Consider the following 23,306-nt stretch of genomic DNA (forward strand, 5'->3'; position numbering starts at 1 on the left):
CGTCGGACTAATGTTTATCATGTCAGCTGTACTTGAGTGGAAGTATTATGGTGCGGCGGAGGTTACTTTTCATTAAATATGCATTAACAATAGTGTTTTTACATTCATGCATAATCGAATGCGCGTTTAATATATTCAAGAGACCGTTGGATGCATTAGAAAGAAGGTATGGAGGGATGCCAGACAGAGAACGCCTACGGCTGCTGGAGGAGACGAAGAAAATGTTTTATTTTGGATACGAGAGCTACATGAAATATGCTTACCCAAAGGATGAGCTTAATCCAGTCTTCTGCAAAGGACGAGGGCGAGACAACGATAACCCGTGGGTACAAAGAAAGTTAGGTTAATTGTGTACTGAAGGAGTACCTACAAGTCACTGTACAAAATACAACAATTTCCTACATATGTATGTGATATGTATTGGTGTCACACATGTACCGTATTCTGGTTGCAAGGACTCACAAGATAAATAAATTATATAAGATAATATCTACATATATACCCATTTCCTTAGCAAACACGACCAACTATAGGTACCTGCATACCGTAACCATGTAACCATCACCGTGTTCCTGAAAAATAGATGTTTGACTTTGAGATTATCATCTACTTGCCACCTGTCATTGAAACCTGTTGACTTCCCCATCTCAGTAAGGACATCCAGTCCAAAAGATTGACACTTAGTCTGCAGACCAATCTCAATCTCTGTCACCTTTGACTGTATTTCTTCCTCCTTGTGACTTACAGCTGTTGGCTTGCAACTGTTTCCCTCCCCTCCGCATACTACCATAAACATACCTGAATCTCTTACTAGGTTAGCCCCCCAGTCTTCCACATTTACATATAGGGTAAGCCATAAAGCTGTATTGTGCTGATGCACTGGTGAAACAGAAGCCATTCTACATTAGTATAATACATGCAGCAACTCGAATCTTCTCTCAGAGATATTTATGAGAGGGCTAGGTATTTGTTCAGTTGTGTACATGGATGTGATATAGTGTTAGAAAATTAAATATCAATTTTGTAAATTACAATACATGAACGTAATATGCGACTTTCTTGGCGGAAATAAAAACAAAAAATACCTTGCTACAAGCAAATATACTAATGAACAAAGTCACTAGCATAGGATGAGGACACTATGATACTATCTTATCATTTGTCAAGTGTCTGCCCGGTCCAGTTGAGGCCTAGTGTATGCCCTTGGTAATTCTGCCAGTACCTCGCAAGGTATATATTCTTGAAGGAATGCTATGGAGCTGAAATCCATGCATTCCTTCAAGCTATGAAAAACCTATATACCCCCACAATCAGAAAGAGTGAATCAACAGGCCACCAACATCCATGATGACTACGACGACGACGACAATCCGGTTGACCTTAAATTACAGGTACCGATTTACTAAATACACATTAGGTTAGGTTAGATGAATTTATCATCCTTTCATTTCTTCAACATCGGCATCTATCATAACAAACATGGTGTACCATTTGTCCGGCGTGACTTCATTATTAATGGAATCTGTTTAACCACTTTTTTGTTTTTTATTTCCTCCAAGAAAATTACATTTTACGTTGATACATAATTTACAAAATTAATGATTAATTTTCTACTGCTATATCGCGTCCATGTACACAACTGAACATTTACCGAGGGCTGAAATACTGTTGCCAGCACCTGTTAAGTTGCAGGTTTCCTGTCAGTGGAACATAATAGTTAACAAATATTATTACTTTGCTTTTGTATGTTTAGTGAGGGGATAGGTCAACCGTTCATCCCCTAATAGATGTGAAAGGAGAGGTAGATAAATGTATGTGGTGTAGATGTGTGCTTTGATTTCTTCACTCCCCAGAGAAATGATAAAGGGCCCTTGGTCATTGTATACATGTATTTACCTAATTGTAGTATACAGGAAAGTAGCATTGCTTGTTGGGTCCCATCTCTTATTCTCTAATTAGTGTATGTGTGTGTTTCTTAGTTTCTATTTATTTGTTTTCACTAACTCCAGGCAGTTTTGTTCTGCTAGAGACAGTGCCTACTGTCAATGGGTTGATACCAAAATATAGCTTTCCTTGGATTCATTTTGTTACAGAACCATGTAGGAAAATTATGTGAGTTCTAGCAACCAGATCAAGTACATGAATATAGAACTTTCAAGTGTAACAAAATACAGGACTGCAAATATCCTGGACACTGTATGCTCTTTCATATCACAATTACCAAAAGTTAAATTTTTCAATAATCAAGGTAAACATGTACAAGTTTTTTTTATTCATTGTAATTGTTGTGTAAATTTTCCCTCAACTGACCAGTTATACTTTTTTTTTATCATGGATGGGCAATGAAAAGTTAAATAGTTTAAATAATTAGAAGATTTATTAATGGAAACAACAAACCAAAAGTAATTAGTGATTTGTAGCATTACCCTTTGGGCACTGATCTTGAAGATTGTCAGACCAAGGAACTGTGCCACATGTAGACAAGGTAAGGCCTTAAACTGTTTAAAGTTCTGAAGCTTCTTGTTAAAGATTAAACATAAAAGCAGAGAAAATTTAGGTGTAAGGTACTATTTAACTCTTTACTGCATGGAAGATCCCTCTATGCTGGCTAAATTTGGCATTAGTTAGAAGAAAAATCTTGTGTGCCAAAAATTATACCATATTTAAAGTGCTAATCAGTTACATATGGGGCCATTTTAAAATTAAACTTAAAAAGTCACTATAAACCTATTTCAAAAACAACAGTATACACGGAAAAGCCACATAACACTGTTCCACCCCCTCAGAATAAAAAAAATGGGTCAATTGTAGCATTCCCCACACACACTTATCAACTGTAGAATCTCCATCCCCACTGTACTCAATCGTAGAACCAACCCCTTCCCCCCCACTGATCAACTGTAGATTCTCCACCCTAACATAGGTTAAGTCAGGTCAAGTTATGTATAATGAGCTATAATTAATCAGCTATAGTAATTAAGGTCAGGTTAGGTTATGTATCACAAGCCATGATAATCAACTGTAGAATGTCCACCCCAGCAACCTCTACCCCAAGTGCATGTTGGGGGAAATTCTACAATTGATCCAAATAAATACACAAAGCCCCCCATGGATTGTGTGGACCTAAGTAGTAGAGTTTATGCCTAAATCTAATACTGCCAAGGAATGTTTAACTTGTTCAGCTTGGTCATGCTCCTGAGGCATCACAGGAAAGGGCTTTCCCATGATAGTGCTGCTGATGAATCATCACCTACATGTAATCAGTCTTTGTGTTCTTTCGTTTGTTGTCACATTTCAAAGTTTGGCTAAAATGTTCACCAAATTTAAATGAGCTACAATGTAGATGCAGAGTAGAACTAGGAGTGGAGGAGGAATGGAGATGGTTCAAGAAGGGAATCACAAAGTGTGCAAAGATGGTGTGTGGAACAAGAAGGATGGGAGGAAATAGAAGGAAGGGTAGTGAATGGTGGGATGAGGAAACGAAGAAAGTTGTAGAAGAGAAGAAGCGAGCTTTCACAGATTAGTTACAAAATAGGACAAGGGAGTCATATGAGAGGTACATAGAAAAGAAAAAAGAAGTAAAGCACAAAGTAAAGGAGGCAAAGGGGAGAGCAGATGTGAAATGGGGTAAGAGTATGACAGAAAATTTTGAAAGTAATAAAAAGATGTTTTGGAAAGAAATTAAGAGAGGAAGAGGAGGAGATCAAGTAGAGAAGAAAAGGTAAAAGGTGCAGATGGAGAGATGATAATGGAAGAGAAGATAGTAAGGGGAAGATGGGTAGAGTATTTTAGGGAGTTGCTTAATGTGAAGGAGAATAGGAAGGAAAGATAGTTGCAGTGGGAAGTGCTAGGAAAATGACCGTGATGAGTGAGGAAAATGGAGGAGAAATAAGGAAGGATGAAGTGAAGGCAGCTGTTAAGATGATGAGAGCAGGTAAGGCACCTTGTCTGGATGGATGCCATGCAGAATGTATAAAGGTACAGTGATGGTGGATTGGCTGGTGAGGTTATTTAATGTGTGCTGGAGAGAGGGTAGAGTGCCAGAGGACTGGAGGAGTGCCCGTATAGTTCCACTTTACAAGGGAAAAGGGGACAAGTGTGAGTGTAGTAGTTTCAGAGGGATTAGCTTGGTAATTGTAGTCAGGAAGGCTTATGGGAGGATCTTTAATTGAGCGGATTAGGAGAGGAACAGTGTGGATTTAGGACAGATAGAGGCTGTGTAGATCAGATTTTTGGGGTAAGACAGATATGTGAGAAAGCTATAGGAAAAGGTAAGGATGTTTTTTGGGCTTTTATGGATCTGGAAAAGGCTTATGACAGGGTAGACAGGAAGGCACTGTGGGAGGTTTTGCAGATATACAGGATAAGAGGAAAGTTTCTAGGAGCTGTCAAGAGTTTTTATGAGAGTAGTAGAGCATGTGTCAGGATTAGAAATGGAGAGAGTAAATGGTTTGTGGTAAAGGTGGGACTTCATCTGGGATGTGTTATATCACCCTGGCTATTCAACTTATACATGGATGGGGTAGTGCGAGAGGTAAATGCAAAGGTGGTGGGTCAGGGATTGGATATGGTTAAAGAAAATGGAGAAAAGTGGGAGGTGAGCCAGCTGTTGTTTGTGGACGACACTGCGCTTGTAGCAGGATCAGAGGAGGGATTGAGGAAGTTGGTGACAGAGTTTGGGAGAGTGTGTGAAGGAAGAAAGTTGAAGATAAATGTGGGTAAAAGTAAGATGATGAGATGTACAAGGGGTGAAAGTGGCAGCAGACTGGTAGTGAGCATTAAGGGAGAGCGACTGGAGGAAGTGGAGTTTTAGATACTTGGGTGCAAATGTGGCAGGAAAGGGTAGAGTGAAGGTAGAATGTAGATTGAGAGAAGCGAGTAAATGCCTTGGTGGACTAAAAAGTGTAATGAGGAATAGACAATTGGGAATAGAGGCTAAGCGGAGATTGTATGAAGGAGTGATTGTGCAGACAACACTGTATGGGGTGGAAACATGGAACATAAGAGAGGAAGAGAGAAGGAGTTTAAATGTGTTTGAGATGAGGTGTCTGAGAAGTATGATGGGGGTTACTAGGCTAAATAGAGTGAGAAATGAGGAGGTGAGGAGGAGAACAGGGGTGGTAAGGGAGATAGGAGATAGGGTGGATGAAAGAGTATTGGGATGGTTTGGACACATGGAAAGAATGAGTGAAGAAAGACTAGTAAAAGAAGTATGGAAGGCAGATGTGGGGGGAGTGAACGTGAGGGGGTGACCTAGGATGAGATGGATGGATGGGGTGAAAGGGACTTTAGGGAAGAGGGGAATGTCTGTTGAGGAAGGACGGGAGAGGACAGAAGACAGGGGTGAATGGAGAATGGTTGTATATGGATGATATTGTGATGCATGAGGTGGAATGGGTGGGGGGATTGGGGGTGAGGTAGTATGTGTGGGAAAATTTTGACGCAGCCCGAAGGGATTTCTCCCCGTCTTCTCCTTTTCTGCATGAAGGGACGGAGAGGGGGGATGAAGCGGCCTTGCTGTGGATGTGCTGTGTCTTGCAATACTGCTTCTGACCCAGGGCAGTGGACAAGATGCAGGGATGATCTGTCATCCAGGAGGTGCCAAGATAAGAGAGAGGGTAGAGGGGAGTGGGGTGTATTTAGGGATGGAATGGGTGGGAATTGTTTTTATGCCTTTTTCTTTTTGGCTACCTCCCTTGTAAGGGGGAAAAAGCCTTTTGGTATATGTATGTTGTGGAATGGGTGAAGGGATTTCACTAATTGAGAGTATAGAAAATGTATATATGTAAGCTTAGGTAGCAATATTAGCCTAAGCTGTTTTATGTAGTCAGTTCTATTAGGACTTTATTACACCCCTGGGGTTGAGTCAAACAATTAGTCTGTATGAGTAGTGACTTGTCTTCAAGAGAATTCTGATTTTAATTTCATTTATTTCTCCTGTCTACTTTTCCTCTCCAAACTTTATCACCTCTTCCACTAACTTTCTTAGAACATAGAAAAAGAAATTACTCTCTTCTTCCATCTTGGTTTTGGAGGTTAGATAGGGCAGCCAGTGATGGATAGATTGGCAATCCCCTTCATGGGGATATTGGATGTAGATTTTCTTTCTTTTTCAAGTCCCCTAGAATGACTTTACCAATACCATTTAGCATTTTGTAATGTTATAGATTGGACTTTTTTTAAATGTTGGGTTTCTTAAACCTTTTTCAGATCATTTTCTTATGAGTATTGACATTTTTTTATCAAAGCTTTTGGAGGAGGCCACCTTGGATGCATTTTTCCTAAATTCACATTATTATATTAATTACCAAGTTTCCCTATATCTCGCCCACTACCCTGGGTCAGAAGTAGTGTGCTGTGTCTTACTACATTGTTTCTGACCTAGGGCAGTGGGTGAGATGCAGGGATGACCTGTCATCCAGGAGGAGCCAAGGAAAGAGGTATGGTGAATGGGAGTGCAAGTATGTGGGGATGAAATGGGCGGGAGTGGACTTATAACTTTGGCTACCTCCCTTGTGAAGGGGAAAAAGCCTTTGGTATATGTATGTATGTACAGTAAGTCCTTGTTATACGGTACATGTGCCTTCCTGAAAACCTTACCACAAATTGAAATTACCGTATACCGAACCCATTATAAAATGTAATAATAGGATATGGCAGACATACCTTCTCCCTGCTCTTTCCTCTTCAAAATACAAGCGGATACCATATCTGTTGATTTTTCTTACCATAAATAGAATCAAGGGTAGTAATTACCAAATACCATAACTGTGAATTTACCGGATAAAGAATTACCGTATAAGGAGGACTTACTGTATCAGGTTTCTATGTCTTAAGGTACTGTAACCTGATTTCTTGATTTGTGTCCGTCCTTTTGCTGAATAAAGTCACTTGGCAACAAAAGGGTTAAACTACTTATTCATAGTGTTAAACTTACTTCAAACTTACTTGCATTCCTATCATCATAGTGTAAATAGATTACTGAAAGGGTTTTAAGTAGATGCTGGTTTGATAATTGGTATTTTTCAATTTTACTCATGGCTCCTCATTTTATTTAGAAGACTTTCAAGACTTATTTTCATGCATGCAATAGTCACCACAATGTTTTGTGATAGTAGTCACTTATAGTAATGGAATCCTTTATTTTGTAAGTTATAAACGTATGAAAGCATTGAAAAAATATATATGGCCGTACTGACATTCAACCATAGGAAAATATTTTGTAACTGATGAAAAAATAATATATCGGTAAAAGTAATGTGTATTCTGAAGCAGATTTCCATGTCCCAATACTCATACCCTTGCAAGCACCATTACAGTACATGCATGTACAAGTAGTTACATAGCTAGTTAGTTCCCATTGATCACCCATTGTCAACCTAATTCTAATGGTTTTACTTTGTATTTCAGGCAGTACTTCCTGATTATTGCTTTCATGGGTTTTCCAAAGATTTGGAGAGAACCAGCTTGAGTAAAGGGTAAGCTCCAGCTGCAGGGTTAGCCGTTAGGGTCTGGAGTGTTACTTGTGGAGGGAGAGGTAGTAAGACGTTGTATTTTAATGAAAACCTGAAACAAGAATGGTATTTTTACTTCTTGGTTCATGGACTACAGGTTTGGAGGAGTAAGTGAACATGAGAAATTGGTAAAATTGTAATTTGCATCTGGTAGTAACAGGTTTTCCCATTTTATTTTTCTTATGAAAATTTTATGGTCCTTGGGGATGATTTTAAACTATATGGAGCATCTCCCAACTATGCTATGTTAAATTGATCTATCTTTTGCAGATCCAACATAAACATCAACGACATTCTTGGAGATTATTCTCTTACGCTGATTGATACACTGGACACCCTGGCAGTACTGGGGGACAGTAAAGAGTTCCGAAATGCTGCGCAATTGGTTATAGAGAATGTTTCCTTTGATGTGGACTCCACAGTCCAGGTGTTTGAGGCCAATATAAGGTGTGTATGTAGTTTTACAATATATCTTCTATTGTAGTATTTCATTGTCAGTGAGCATTGCTTTGTCCTCAAAGGAAATATTGCATTGAAAATGTGAGGATATACAAGTTAATAAAGAAGTATATCTTAAAGTATATGTGCAAGCTGCCTAAGACAAATAAAATTCCCCTTTTTTTCCAGATTACTCGGTGCTCTGCTTTCTGCACATTTGTTAATTGTGGATGAAAATAAAACCTTTGGGGACTTAGAACCAGAATTTTATGACAATGAACTCCTAGAAATGGCATCTGATCTCGCATCTCGTCTCCTGCCAGCCTTTGAGAATTCCAAGACTGGGCTTCCACATCCTAGGGTAAGATTTGGAAGATATTTTGGTTGCATGAGAGGTTGTATGTATGTACATATCATCTGTTTTTATATTTAAAGAAAAAAAATCATCAAAAGCATGATATATATATATATATTTTTTTTTTTTTTTTTTTTTTTTTCCTGAAGATTTGCATGGTTATAGAAGTACAAATATATTTCTATAAGTAATCTTCATAATACTTATAACATAAAGCACTTCATTGCCCATTAATTTATATTCTCAATTCTAGGTGAATTTACGAGCTGGAGTGCCCAAGAATGGCCGAACTGACACCTGCACAGCAGGTGCTGGGTCCCTGCTTGTTGAATTTGGGGTCCTCAGTCGACTCCTAGGGGACCCTGTTTACGAAATGGCAGCAAGAAGAGCAAACAGGGTCCTTTGGAAATTAAGACACTCAAAAACAGGATTATTTGGTAAGGATGCAAAAGGACTCATGAAGGTGGGTGAACAATGTGCACCCAAAAATATGTTTATATTTTTCATACAATTGTATGCAACTGCCTTTGGTCACTGGCTACCTACCATATAAAGGGGAAAACACCTTTGGTCTGTAGGTAGATAGCCATTGTTTATATTATTAAATCAACCCCATGCTGCTCCTGCCTCACTTTTATCATGGTGGCTTGTATTTTCATATTAAACCATGAGACTTGTTTATTAAGTGTTTGAATGAGTACAGTTCTTTAGATTACACTGATTATGACACATTTTACACATTAAGTCTTGTATTTATCACCAGAAAATTTGTGAAGAATTGAATATGAATGCTTTCCAAAATCTCGTTTAAATTTTAAAACGGCACATTTACTTGTGACAGGAAACGTGGTGGATGTCAACAGTGGAGCATGGATGAACCATATGAGTGGAGTAGGTGCGGGTATTGACAGCTTTTATGAGTACTTGCTGAAGGCGTACATCCTTTTTGGAGAAGCAGAGGACTATGCAATGTTTAATGAAACTTATACCATCATCAAGCAGTATATGAGGAGGGGGTAAGTTTGATTCTTCTGGTGTTCTTGTTGTTTATAGTGAAAAATATTTTGAAGGCAATAAAGGAAGTGAAATTAGGCAAGGAAGGTAGCCAGAAAGGAGAATGGCTAATAGTAAATGAGTTAGTAGCTGGCTTTCTTGTAGATGTCTCCAGGAAGAAACTTTGGACTTGTGTCTATGTTGCATTAGTATGAGACTGTTTCTTTATTGCCAGTTGGAGGTAGTTAACCCCTAGAATATGATGACACCTATGTAGGCATCATAAGATGCGAGTGGATATACTAGGATGCCAGTGTTGGAGTCCTGATTATATTTATTTTGTGGTTGTAGCTGAGTGACCCCTGTATTCTGTACACAGGCTTGATCATGTTTTCTGCGGTTATAAAAATTCTGGGTGAAAGAGAATGTGTATAACAGCTGTAATTTTATATTTTATAATGTGCATCTTGTGATGGATCATCATACATCAGGCAGCCTAATGTGCATATGAGTATTTGACTCATATTGAAGAGGTTAAAAGAGGGTATTTGGCTGTCGGTTCTCTTTTTGTGAAAAGTTGTAGGAAATGCAGTCAAAGATGATAGGGAAATCTTGGGTCAGGTCCAGTCCAGATTTTTTAAACTATGAATTACCAGGCAGTCCATTTTGAGAGAATTTCCTGACTTCTAAATTTTGTTACAACAGACGTCGCCACTGCAATTCAGGTGTGGGAGATCATCCTCTCTATGTTAATGTGGACATGAAAAGTGGAGGAACCCACACACCATGGATAGATTCGCTGCAGGCTGCATTTGCAGGAATGCAGGTAAGGTGAGAGTGAAGACATAATACATACATACATGTACCAAAGGCTCTTTTCCCCGCTACTCAGGGGTTAGCCAAAAGACAAAGGCACAGAAACCACTCCCATACATTCCATCCCCTGCATACTCCACTCCCAACTACCCTCTTCCCTCCCTCCCATCTCGGCACCTACATACATACATACATATACCAAGGCTTTTTCCCCCTTACCAGGGAGGTAGCCAAAAAGGACAAGGCATAAAATCATTCCCACCCATTCCATCCCCGAAAACACTCCACACCCCTCCACCCTCCCTCCCATCTTAGCACCTCCTAGATGACGGGTCATCCCTGCACCCTGTCCACTGCCCTGGGTCAGAAGCAGTGTTGCAGGACACAGCACATCCACAGCAAGGCCGCTTCATTAAATCGGCGACCCCCCCTCTCCGTCCCCCCATATAAAGGAGAGGACGGGGAGAAATCCCTTCGGGCTGCGTCAAAATTTTTGCTCACACACCCTACCTCACCCCCCATTCCCCCGTCCATTCCACCTCATGCATCACAACATTTTCCATATACAACCATTCTCCATTCACCCCTGTCTTCTGTCCTCTCCCGTCCTTCCTCAACAATCTCAGCACCTAATACATATATACATGTACCAAAGGCTCTTTTCCCCCTTACATGAGGGGTAGCCAAAAGACACAAGGCACAGAAACTACTCCCACACATTCCATCCCCTACATACTCCACTCCCCACTACCCTCTTCCCTCCCTCCCATCTCGGCACCTCCTGGATGACGTGTCATCCCTGCATCTTGTCCACTGCCCTAGGTCAAAAGCAGTGTCACAAGACATAAAATAAATTTAAATATCTCTGTATACCAAGGACCTTTAACCCCTTACAAGGGAGGTAGCCAAGCCAAAAGGCAAGTACCCACTCTCACCCATTCCACCACCCTTTCCTCCCACTCATCTTAGTTCCTCAAGGATGATGGGTTATCTTTGTATCATGCCTACTGCCCTGGGTCAGAAGCAATATAGCATGACGCAACACATCCACAGCAAGGCTGCTTCATTTAATCGCTGACCCTCCCTACCCTCTGTCCCTTCCTGCAGAAAAAAAAGAAGACAGGGAGAAATCCCATTACAGTGTCAAAATATCATTCACACATAACTGCTCCCTACCCCCCCATTCCCTGCCCCCTCCCTTCCTTGCATCACAGTATCATCTATACATAACTATTCTTCACTCACCCCTATCTCCAGCCTTCTCCCTCCCTTGCTCAATGCCCCTTTCACCCCATCCATCCATCTCATTGTCAGTCATCCCCTCAGATTCTCTCCATCCACCTCTGCCTCCCACACCTCTTTTACTAACCTTTCTACACTCATTCTTTCCATGTGTTCAAACCATGTCAATACTCTTTCATCAGCCCTATCTGCCATCACCATTTATACTCCCACTCTCCCCCTCATTTTTCACTCCATCCAACCTTGTAACCCCTACCATAATTCTTAGACATTATATCTCACACATTTAAGCTTTTCCTCTCTGCCTCTCTTAAATTCCAAGTTTCTGCTGTATGCAGTGCCATCGATGCAATCACCAGTTCATATAATCTCTTTGCATCCATTCCCAAATGCCTATTTCTCATGACTTTTTAATCCCCCGAAGACATTTACTTGCTTCTCTCAGTCTACAGATTACTTCCACCTCCATTCCTCCTTTTCCTGCCACATGTGACCCCAAATACCTAAAGCTATCCGCTTCCTCCAGCCTCTTTCCTTCAAGACTTACTTCTAACTTGCTCTCATCCTCTCCCCTTGTAAATCTCATCACCTTACTTTTACTCACATTTACCTTCAACTTTCTCCTGTCATGTACCTTCCCACTCTTTATCACTAACTCCCTTAATCTGGCCCTGCCACAAGCGCAGTGTCATCAGCAAATAATAACTGACTCACCTCACATTTTTCTACATTTTCTTTAACCATCTCCAGTCCCCTGCCCATTACCTTTGCGTATACCTCTCACACCACCCCATCCATGGACACATTGAACAGCCATGGCAACATGACACATCCCTGACACAGTCCCACCTGTACCTCGAACCATTCGCTTTAAATACACCTGGGTCTTTTAATCCAACACTGGCCAACCACCACTTATGGGGACATTTGGGCCCTGGACATAAACCTGCTTCAGGAATTGGTGGTGTTTTATGTCCTGGGCTAATTCCCGTCCTCTCCTTATATGCAAAGGGGGACGGAGAGGGGGGGTCGCCGATTAAATGAAGCGGCCTTGCTGTGGATGTACTGTGTCTTGCGACACTGCTTCTGATCCAGGGCGGTGGGCAGGGTGCAGGGATGACCCGTCATCCAGGAGGTGCTCAGATGAGAGGAAGGGTGGGAGGGGTGTGGAGTGTATGTGGGGATGAAATGGGTGGGAGTGTTTTTATGCCTTTCCCTTTTTGGCTACCCCCCTTGGAAGGGGGAAAAAGCCTTGGTATATGTATGTAATATGTGTATATATGTATATATGTATATATATATATATGTATATATGTATATATGTATATATAAAGTGCTAAGATAAGAGGGAGGGTGGAGGTATGTGGAGTGTATTCAGGGATGGAATGGGTGGGAATGATTTTATGCCTTTTCCTTTTCGGCTACCTCCCTTGTAAGGGGGAAAAAGCCTTGGTATATGTATGTATGTATGGGTTTATGTCCGGGACCCAAACATCTGCGCAAGTGACAGTTGGTGAGTGTTGGTAGAATGGCACTCATTATTATTTTTTCTCTCTCTCTCTTTCTCCCTCCATCTCCATGGTTTCATCAAACACTCGTAGTGTAAAGGAACTTTTGAGGTTACACTTTTTTTTTTTTTTTTTTTTTCCCTCTTCTTCTTTTCTTCCTTTGATAATGCAGTTGTACCATCTGGACATCTTTGATAGATGTGTATCATTTCAGGTACTGTCTGGTGATGTAGAGGAAGCTATTTGTTCACATGCTCTCTACTACACCATTTGGAAGAAATACGGTGTCTTGCCTGAGAGATTCAATTGGCAGAGAGTCTCTCCTGATGTATCATTTTACCCGTTACGGCCAGAGCTAGTTGAGTCAACATATCTGCTCTACCAGGTATGGTTTAACATTGAGCCATTATAAATCTTATGTTAATAAACCACAAGTCATGAATGATTTATGTTTGTCATTGGACTTTTATAACTTTTTTCAGGCAACCAAAAATCCATTTTATCTCCATGTTGGTCGAGACATTCTCTATTCACTGAATAATTTAACAAAGGCAGAATGTGGCTATGCTACAGTTCACTCCGTACTCGACATGACCTTAGAAGACCGAATGGAATCCTTCTTCCTCTCAGAAACTTGCAAATATCTGTACCTGGTCAGTGAAGTTGTATTTCTGGAGGGTGTTGTGGGTGGAATTTTATAATGATGGAGTTACTTTTTTTTTTTTTTTTCCAATACATATCAATTAATATTCTATACCAATAGCCTTCTTCTGCATTATGACAAAGCACCTAAGGCATGTACCCATCCCCACCCGTCACCAGCTGTTACTACTGTCACATATACCAAGAGCATCACATGCTATTATATCACCATTGATAATCTGTGACACATTTCTTCAGCTGTTTGATGTCGACAACCCTGTGAACCAGCACTACAGTCGCTACATGTTCACGACAGAAGGGCACCTGCTGCCCATAGCACCTTGGCTCAGGAATCCGGCTTGGGAACAGAACCTTCACAGACAACCGTCAGTAGTTCTATCAAACATCACTGATGCTAACGTAAGTTTTCTGATGTAAGCATTTTAATGTATTTTCCTTCTTCATCTTTTCTTTAAATGTGTTTGAGATGAAATGCCTGATAAGTATAGTAGGGGTTACTAGGCTGGATGGAGTGAGAAACAAGGAGGTGAGGAGGAGGGCGGGGGTGGAAAGGAAGTTGGGAGATAGGGTTGATGAAGGAGTATCGGATGGTTTGTATACATGGAAAGAATGAGTGAAGAAAGATAAGAAAAAGGTGTGGAAGGAATGAACATGATGGAGCAACCAAGGATGAGATGTATGGATGGGGTGAAAGGGGCATTGGGAAAGGGGGAAATGTCTGTTGAGGAAGGAAGGGAGAAGACAGAAGATATGGGTGAGTGAAGAATGGTTGTGTATGGATGATGCTGTGATACATGGAAGAGATACATGGTGGGAGTATGTGTGAATGAAATTTTGATGCAGCCTAAAGGGATTTCTCCCTGTCTTCTTTTTTTCTGCATGAGGGAATGGAGAGAGGGGGTCATCAATTAATGAAGTGGCCTTGCTGAGGATGTGCTGTGTCTTGCTACATTGCTTCTGACTCAGGGCAATGGGCAAGATGCAGGGATGATCCATCATCCAGAAAAAGCCAAAAAAAGAGATTTATTAGTCTCACTTGGGTCACCAAACTTATCACTGCATACCAGATAAATGAGAGAATAATGAGTGCAGGTGCATTACCATTTTGTTCAATACAAAATTTTTAGAAGAAAAAAAAAATTGACATGTACATTGTGAGGGCAAACCACATGAACTGACATCAAGGACCTTAAGCTTTGTAACCCCTGGTCTAACTTAACAATAGTTCCATAAATCCATTTGTTCTTACATATTATTCTCTGCCAATATTTTTACCCTTTGTTTTCATGAACAGCTAAATGATAAGCAAAATGGGGTTCAGCATTCTGCTATTTTATCCATTCTTTACAAGTATATATGGATACTTTTTTCCCCATGAATAACAATTTCAAGTGAAGTTACGTTTTGTCTTTGTTTTTCAGTGTAATGCGATTGATGAGGAGCACATTCACCATCTTCCACTCGAAAGCCGTTACTTAGCACAGATCTCATCAGTCTTGGGTTTAGAATTATGACATATATCGGATGTTTAGTCAACATCATGGATAATCAAGGGAGTGGAATAATTAGTTCTAGTTTCAAGACTTTTTATTTTCTCTGGATTTGTACGTCCCCGAAAGAAGAACTGGAATTCAAAATGCTCCATTCGCAGACATTTTCAGAATCTGGAATTTGGCAAACATTTGACAAACAATATTAGCGTGTTTGGTAGACTTAGTGAAATGAAAAGAAAAGGGCTAAGTCTTGGTATATTTGAGATGTGTGTGTTTTGGGTGAATGTGATATAGGCAGTGAAATTGGGACTTGGCTCCTCTTCTTTTATGCATTTCACCTCGGTTGAATAAGGGCCTTAGACTGAGGTAACAAGTCAGTGTGTCAGCTCTTTTAATGCGTCAGTTAACACAGGAAAATTTTCTACAGATTGGGCAAATTGTGTAGAGTGAGATAATTTTTGAGAACTTGCATTTTTAACTGCAATTTTTAAAGTTTCTAATTAAGTACATTTGTATATAACATTGCATTTCAGAAATCGCTTTTTGTAAATACTATTTCAGAATACCCAGAGATTGAACATTGAAAGAAATCCTAAACTCTGCTGGTACTGTGTTGTAGCAAATGCTTTGTGAAAGTTTTTCTCTTATAAAGTGGGATGTTGGACGAGAAGACAAGGAGTGCCCGATATGTAGTACGAGAAACCTTGAAGATCCTGACAAAAAAAAAGAATCTGTTACTACTCATCATTGCTTGAAGTTGGATGCCTAGATGTCCATGACTGCTTGATCATTTACTTCAATCTGTTACAATTTGCATAGTTCATGTCAGGATCAGATGAAGTAAAGTGTCGGAATGTGAACAAGATTAATCGTGGTTACTTTTTCTTAACTACAATGGGAGCAAGTCATATGGCTCTGACATAAAGAAAGAGTAAATAGTTTGGAGTTAGAATCAGCTTGTCAGGTGCCCTAGTTTCCGCCTTCCAGAAACCCTTAGGAATTAGAAATGGTACAAGAAAGATATTTTGGGGTTAGAAAAGGGGAGTTCATATATTGGGAACATCTTAAGGAGGAGTTAGACATGTTTTAGGGTCAAGACTAGTGGAATTTCAAGGGAAGATCATATTTTCCCAGAGGTATTGTGTGTAGCCAAATGTGAAAATTTGCATTTTCAGAATATGTATTGAAGAAAGATATATTTTGGGTTCAATTATAATTCTTCTTTTTAGAAACAGTTGAGAAGGGGGTACCTTTTTTCTAAGTGAAGCATTAATCTCATGCGTGGGTTGTGTAAATTTTTGCACCATTTTCAAAGCAATTTGTGAGTACAGTTAAAAAACAATGCACTTTTTTTAATTTACTTGAGGAGGAGGGTGTTTATAGATTTTTGAGAACTTGGGCAGTGATATGGACATATATTTGAGTGTAGCCAAGTTGGGATTTTTTTTTTTTTTTTTTTTTTTTTTTTTTTTTTTTTTTTTTTTTTTTTTTTTTATGAAAGGTAAAATGCAACAGAAACCCTAGCTTCTTTACTGTAGGGGCCATTTCTCAGCTGAATAACATTTTCTGTTATTAGTTTGAGCAAAATCTGTGGTGTGTATATTGGGAGCAAAGAAATTAGTGAAACTTAGTGGCATATATTATTTCAAGAAAGGTACAGAGTTTATAAATGAATGTGGTTTGAGGTAGTGAGATATTGTGTGGGATGAAGAAAGTAATTTTTTTAAGAAAAAGAAAATAAAAAAAAATCTTCCTGGTCCAAAAATTGAGTGACAGTAATATAACTTGTTATGGTAAGGGATGAAACTGGTTTTGGTGGATATATCGAACGACACATCCAGTCTGTTTACATAAACTGATAGGCATTTAAGCTTCGGTGGAAAAGAATGTGATAAATGGAGGTATCGCAGAAACAATTGTACAGTTTACTTCCTTAAAATCAGGGATGGTCTATGCAGTTTGTGTAACCTTTTTTCTCAATCCATCTGTGGCAACAGCTGGGATTACCACGTGAATCCTTAACTTCCCTATGCTGTGGTTCAGTACAATTGGCAGACCCTTGTCTCAAGAGGTTGCCTTTTCATCTCAACCTCGTTATGACTCTGACTTTTGCTCGTCCCGTAGTCCCTTTCTGCATAGTCACAGCTGACAATCTTGTATGTAGTTTGTGGAGTAAATTTAGAATGTACAGGTAACTCTAGATTTATGCAGTAGATGCATTATGGCATCCTGTAATGTGATATTTGTGTAATGTGAAGTTTGTTTTCCATACAAAAATATATGGGGAGCTGTTTTGATTCCTAAGACTTCATATGTTTGGGGGATTGTGGCAGCCACAGAGGTTGAAGGATGCTTGGGAGCCATAGTAAAATAATGTGAAAATTTAGGTGAGGTGATGCAGTATAGTAATATGGTGGGAGAGCACGAGGCAAACATTTTGTCACTTGAAACATAGCATGGATGAAGAAAATGGCATCTTGTGGCCATTCTAGGAAATTAAACCAGCTAGATTTGATTTAATACATCACATTTTAAATTGAGTGTGTAAATTATAAAGAAAATGATAATTTTTGGCCATGTTATTTCAAGTGCAATGCTATTGTGTAAAATGTGAGTTATCTGTATTAGTAGTTGAAATTTAGGCCAGATAAAAGGCGAAAGTAACAGATTTCTCTAGAACAAAAAATCATTATATTTATGTTGGTTTCATTGACTTGAGACTTACAAATCCTTTGCTCCAGATCTCTCATGTTGCGAGATAAATTTATTGTGTGAACACTGGCCTTGCACTTTCACATACAACTCATTCAGAACCCTTATTTTATATTCAGAGCCCTTAAATGCTTTAGTTTTTTCAAGCCTGTAATATTATGTTTGACCAATTGAATTGGTCTGTTGCTTCTGGTGCCTCTTGCAGAAGACCTGTGGCCTTCAAGTAATCAGCAACAGTTTTCTTTGTTTGATTCCAGTGTAGTGTAACTTTATAATAATCTTGTATAGAGCTCGTAGAACCATTAATTCTTTCTGAAGGTTAATATTTTTAATTGCTGTAAAAGAACCCTCATCATATTTATCTAACATTCTTGGACATGACTTTCAATCAGCTGAAATTGCTCAAACACAAAACCATGTTTCCCTTCATAAAGTGTCTCTGTAGCTTATTTGTAGCAGTATCATAACCAAACATTATATGATTCAGGAATGAACTTTTGTATAGTTCAGGTTTTTGCAATATCTTATTTGAGCAAGCAATTTGTAAAGCCATCACTTTTTTTAAATTTACACTCCAACACAGAAACCTGAAGTGATTTACTGAAAGCATCCTTGTGGCTGTCACTCCCTAATTTCTCTTGTGGCCTAACAATATTTTCTAATTACAATTTCCAAAAGTTCAAGACACAAATTTCAGTACAGCATGTAAATGATCAGACATACAAGATTGTGCCACTGTGAATTTCCTCTTGAGCTTTTCTTGTCAATGTGCCTTATGCATCCAGGTGCCTTTAGAAGCCGACTCTTGGAATTGCTAACTAGTGTGAACATGCAATTCAAGTACATTCCTTGCTTGTTTAGTACCGAAACAGAGCCATTACTCGGGTTTCGTCATCCAGTCTCTCAAATCGTGTCACATCTTCCAGTATCAGTCGTGTGATGAGTGGATAGGGATGCAGGTCAGGTGATCTTTGTGTGAGCAGCATCCCACTTCCTTTGTAGCAAGTGAATCAAAAGGTTTTTGTATCTGCTCAAGTGTAGGTAAATAGTCGCCATACTGAAATATGAGATTCAACTTCTCTCCATTTTCTCAATGGAAGCATATTCATTTTATGATTAAGAGAATCTTGGTAATGAGTCACTTTTCCAGGAAAAGAAAAAAATTATTTTTCTATTATAAAAATGAAAAAAAAGAAGACAAATTGCATTTAGTTTTATCATAAACAAAAATAGTTTAGTCACGGAGGATTACACTTTCAAAGCTGTTTCAGCAGTTATATCCAGGTATCCTCGTAAACATAAATATTTCACACCAATTGAACAATATATACATACATGCACCAAAAGGCTCTTTCCTCCCTATAAGGGAATAGCCTAGTCAGGGCATACACCCACCTTTCACCCATCCCAGCTAAACAATAGTAACTATAAATTAAGTTGGATATTCTTCGATACTTAAAATAGTTACTGTGCTGCAAAGCTAAAGCAAGTATAATACCAGCATCGACCCTAGAATAAGCTAATCATTGAGCCCAAGCTGTGCATATGTTTTAAGAACCCCACATTTATAGGTACTTCACTAGGATGTTTGTTTCAAAGGTGTATAACAGTGTTTTGTGTACTCTCAAAAAAAAGAAAAAAGAAAAAAAAATGGCAAAATTAATATAGAGCCTATAGTGTCAGTTTTGTTGTTACCTGCTATATACATGAGCTTTCAATAATAAAAATAATTATGAATCCAAAAATGTCCTTGTCAATCCATTTAAATTTGACTATCGGAAGTGTGAAGTGAATTTGAGTATCACAAATAAGAATAACGAGTAATTTTAGAAAGGGACCAGTGACAAGTACCTGCTAGTGGAAGTTCCGCAAAATGAGTAGCAGAACCGTCTCCCCGCTGCCCATCTTCAAAACTTGTCAGACACCGTCACCTCCATCTGAAGGTGCAGCCCCAAGAGGCTGACACTCAATCTCTGAACCGCACCCAGGATCTCTCTCAGTCAACATCAACTGTATTTCCTCCATCTTTTCATACAAGGAGAGCTGACAATCGGTGACTGTCCCCCTCTTCTTACTACTGTAAGCCAATCCCTTTGAATCCTCTTTCCCCCCCCCAAGAGGACAGGGTCCACCTGGCCAGGCTGTGATGTGGCCACCATCCAGCCCTTCTAAGTTACCAGAGGAGGCTGGATAACCACGGCACAGAGAACTTTCCAGGATATAACACTTCTCCCCCATACTAAACAACACATTATGGAAGACTGCATTGTAGTACACAATTGTGCATGCCAGCAACACAATACATACCCTAAGGGATTTGTGGGAAAACTGTTCCAGCCGTAGCATTCCTCAGGAATTAGGGACTGCTCAGCCAAACAGTCTAGGAACAACAACTGTAAACAAGTGACGTAGAAATAGTCCTACAGTAATACAACACACAGGGAGGGGGCCAGCCACTGTTGAGTTACAGTTTCCAGTGAGACTAGAGGCAACAGTTATTGTCAATAATCCATAGAAAATAATATTAATAAAAAAGTTCACACGTTCCTTTGACTACTCTATATGGTAACTTGACTCCTAAAGTATAAATTGTTTAAAATTAGTCATATCCATTTCAGAGTTTGTCATACAATATTTGATCGCTGTCTTACAATCAACCAGTGATTCAATTCGTTGCCTCGATTCTCTCATAAGACCCACATCCACCAGGAAACCAGCTACAACCACCGGCTCAGCCACAACTTGGCAAAGAGATTTTGAGTTGCTGTTGCCTTCCGCTGGCATATCGGCTGTCTTGTGATTTTGTAGAGTAAGGCTGAATTGTTGATTACTTTATCCTCCAAATGCAGCATGTAGAATCCCATTACATGTTCCTTTGATTTCTATCACTATGTTAGTTCCCAAATAAACTTTCAAGTGCTTCATCTTGTGCCCTTGAAGTGATGAATGAGCAATCTCAAACAAAAGACAATGTAAACACAGATTCCCACCTTATGCACTGTTTGTCATGTGCAACCCCTTTTGTATTATGGCATACTTTGCATATTTTTTCTGGCCAAATTCTGATGACTCTTCAACTACAGAAATATTGCGGTAGCAGTCTGTGTCAGTTAATACTTCCAGTAGTCGTGTCATTCTGGATAATGCCAGGTACTTTATGTTCGTCGAAGGGATGTTACTATAGTGAAGGGGTTAATGTTGGCATGGTAGCATATTTTGAATTAAGTTGTCATTTGAAAGGCTGATGTTAAAAGCACCACTGTTGTAAGTTTGTCTTGAGTTTTGCAGACTTAAGAATTTGCCTCTTGAATTATTCTTGGGTTTGGGAAGCTCAAAATGTAACGTTTGACATCTCTAAAAGACCACTAGTTATCCTTGTCATGAGCCCAATCAGTTTCACAGAAAAAAAGAAAAAAAAAATTATTGGCCTTTTTTTTTGTTTTGTTTTTTTTACGAGAAAATTTTTCAACAGTTTATTTTTCAGTTAAAATATATAAAATTTATCCCCGTTTTCTTTCCTCAACGTAAAAAAAAAAAGAAATCGGAAGAACTTGTTGCACCTTTTTGTATAAATTCAAAAGATTCTATAAAATATACATATATATATTTTCTTTAATGGAATGAGGATGACTTTAAATCTACATTAGCTTATTTTATTATGTGAAATTGTTTTTAGGTAATTTAATGAGCTCTCTTTGTAGTGCAAGGCGTATTTACAAGACCAACCAACATAACTGGCAAGGCAGATTTGTTATCTGTGTATATCTTCAAGATCACTACATTGCCCCTGATCTCCCTTGTAGATGACCCATGGCCTTCATCTTTAAGAGAGCATTATCTGTGAAATTAGTACTATAATCACAGGGAGAAAATCATATTGTACCTTGATGTTAAACTAGACATCAATGTCAAGTTCAGGCATGACAAGATTTTCTTGCATCCCTAACAGATGCTTAAAAGCATCTTATCCATTTCTGACTTGTGCTCAATTCTTTGCTTCCACAGAAAGTAATACTGATGGTAAGCAGTCATTCTTCCAGTTCAGTAGCTGCTTGCTGTCCATTTTACTTCATGAATAGTGTTACTATCCCCACATGAGGGTTGAGGTCATTTTGAAATAATTCAAACAAGAATAATTGATATCAAAGGATGTAAATTGCATTTGACAAGTGACTTTTGTAGTTTCAGGTTTGTTCAAGTATGTTGCTAACAATTTTCCATTGCGCAATTGGTATTTAACTGTTTTAACATGAAATGAGCAAGTCATGAGCATTATTGCATTCCATTGTATCTTTGATATTTGAGATATTATATAAACACCTGTACTGGCTACTCACCTCTCAAACAGATGCATTGTAACCAGTTTAGATAGTGATTTTTTTCTCCCCATAAATTGTATGATGTTTGATTCACTTGTCACGCAACCTCCCAGCCATTGGCAGTTCTTGGGAAGAAATGGGGATACTGTAGAAGCATCTGTTAGCATCATGCACGACATTCCAAGGAGCTACAGCTGCTATATCTTGAGACAACATGAGATATGTTGTGCATGTTGATGCTGTCACATGTAGTTGCAGTTCCCTATCTCATTTCTTAAACTACCACTGCTCCCAGTAATCCAGCTTTCATCCCCATTTATTTCACATAACAATACAATGCCCTGGTGACAAAAATACCGGGTTTGTAGAATAAATGCTTCTTTGACAACTTATTTGTACATCAGAGAACTATAACAAACTAATGAGTTTGCAACAAGCAACTTTATTATGAGTCATTCCAGAGAATACCCATTACTGTTGCTCACCATCTTTGAGTTAAATATTTATTTCTTGCATACTTGTAGTACATACAGATTCTTACCACATTTTACTCCTCTGTACGTTGAGCTGGAACAAGTTATGGCAATAAACAGTAACTGGTCTTCATGCTGATGTTAGTAGTATGACACAATATCACTAGGGATGAACAAGACTGTGATACAATTCACCGGCATGTTTTGTCAGTCCGAAAGTAGTTTTCACCTCATCTTGATTAGGTATCCATTAACCAAGATACTCGGCCCATCATGAGTAAGTACTTATCCCTTTCCATGAAGATCTCTTTGTAAGTTTCCCAGTAAAAGTAGTAACCATTCTTCATCATCAAACTCATCTGTAGGTACAACACTCTCAAGAGGTGCTCATACCAGTACCAAAAAGAGGTTCAATCTTTGCTGAATTGTTCCTTACCAGTAGACAGGTCTAGAACTCCCTCTTGTAAGTCTTCCCACATCCACCATATGTAATTTTCTGACATCATGGAAGACGTTTTTATGTTCCTTGAATTCATCATACAGTGTGTTCAACACACAAAAACATAGATGTAATCAATAAAATTCCCAGTACTCTGCAACACATCTGAAAGTCTATGTACTATTCTTTATTTTAATTTTCATCCTTGTCATTGTATTACTACTAAAAATAAATCCAATCAGTAAACATTTTTCATTTACCATTGCATGTAGAAGTGACCATGCTTTTTCGTGGAAGTAATAAAATTCACAAGAATACACCAAAGATATTGAGTGATAAAT

The 23,306-nt window shown here is 38.9% G+C and overlaps 1 protein-coding gene across 1 annotated transcript; it reads left to right on the forward strand.

Moving 5' to 3' along the window:
* On the forward strand, window positions 1-23,211 carry LOC143029627 (ER degradation-enhancing alpha-mannosidase-like protein 1). The gene is made up of 10 exons (XM_076192386.1): window positions 1-322; window positions 7,785-7,961; window positions 8,142-8,313; window positions 8,561-8,744; window positions 9,149-9,323; window positions 10,006-10,126; window positions 13,081-13,251; window positions 13,349-13,519; window positions 13,767-13,928; window positions 14,951-23,211. The coding sequence occupies exons 1-10, from the start codon at window positions 48-50 to the stop codon at window positions 15,041-15,043; spliced, it is 1,701 nt and encodes a 566-aa protein (XP_076048501.1). The 5' UTR covers window positions 1-47; the 3' UTR covers window positions 15,044-23,211.
* Window positions 23,212-23,306: the final 95 nt, after the last annotated feature.

Source organism: Oratosquilla oratoria, chromosome 11 (assembly GCF_046742065.1).
Source record: "Oratosquilla oratoria isolate Oo_2021 chromosome 11, ASM4674206v1, whole genome shotgun sequence".
Classification (NCBI taxonomy): Eukaryota; Metazoa; Arthropoda; class Malacostraca; order Stomatopoda; family Squillidae; genus Oratosquilla; species Oratosquilla oratoria.

Coding starts and splice junctions, on each gene's coding strand:
- LOC143029627 (XM_076192386.1), top strand. CDS start 48: ATGGTGCGGCGGAGGTTACTTTTCATTAAATATGCATTAACAATAGTG. Junction 7,962..8,141: donor GTGTTTGAGGCCAATATAAG/GTGTGTATGTAG, acceptor CTTTTTTTCCAG/ATTACTCGGTGCTCTGCTTT. Junction 8,314..8,560: donor CTGGGCTTCCACATCCTAGG/GTAAGATTTGGA, acceptor TCTCAATTCTAG/GTGAATTTACGAGCTGGAGT.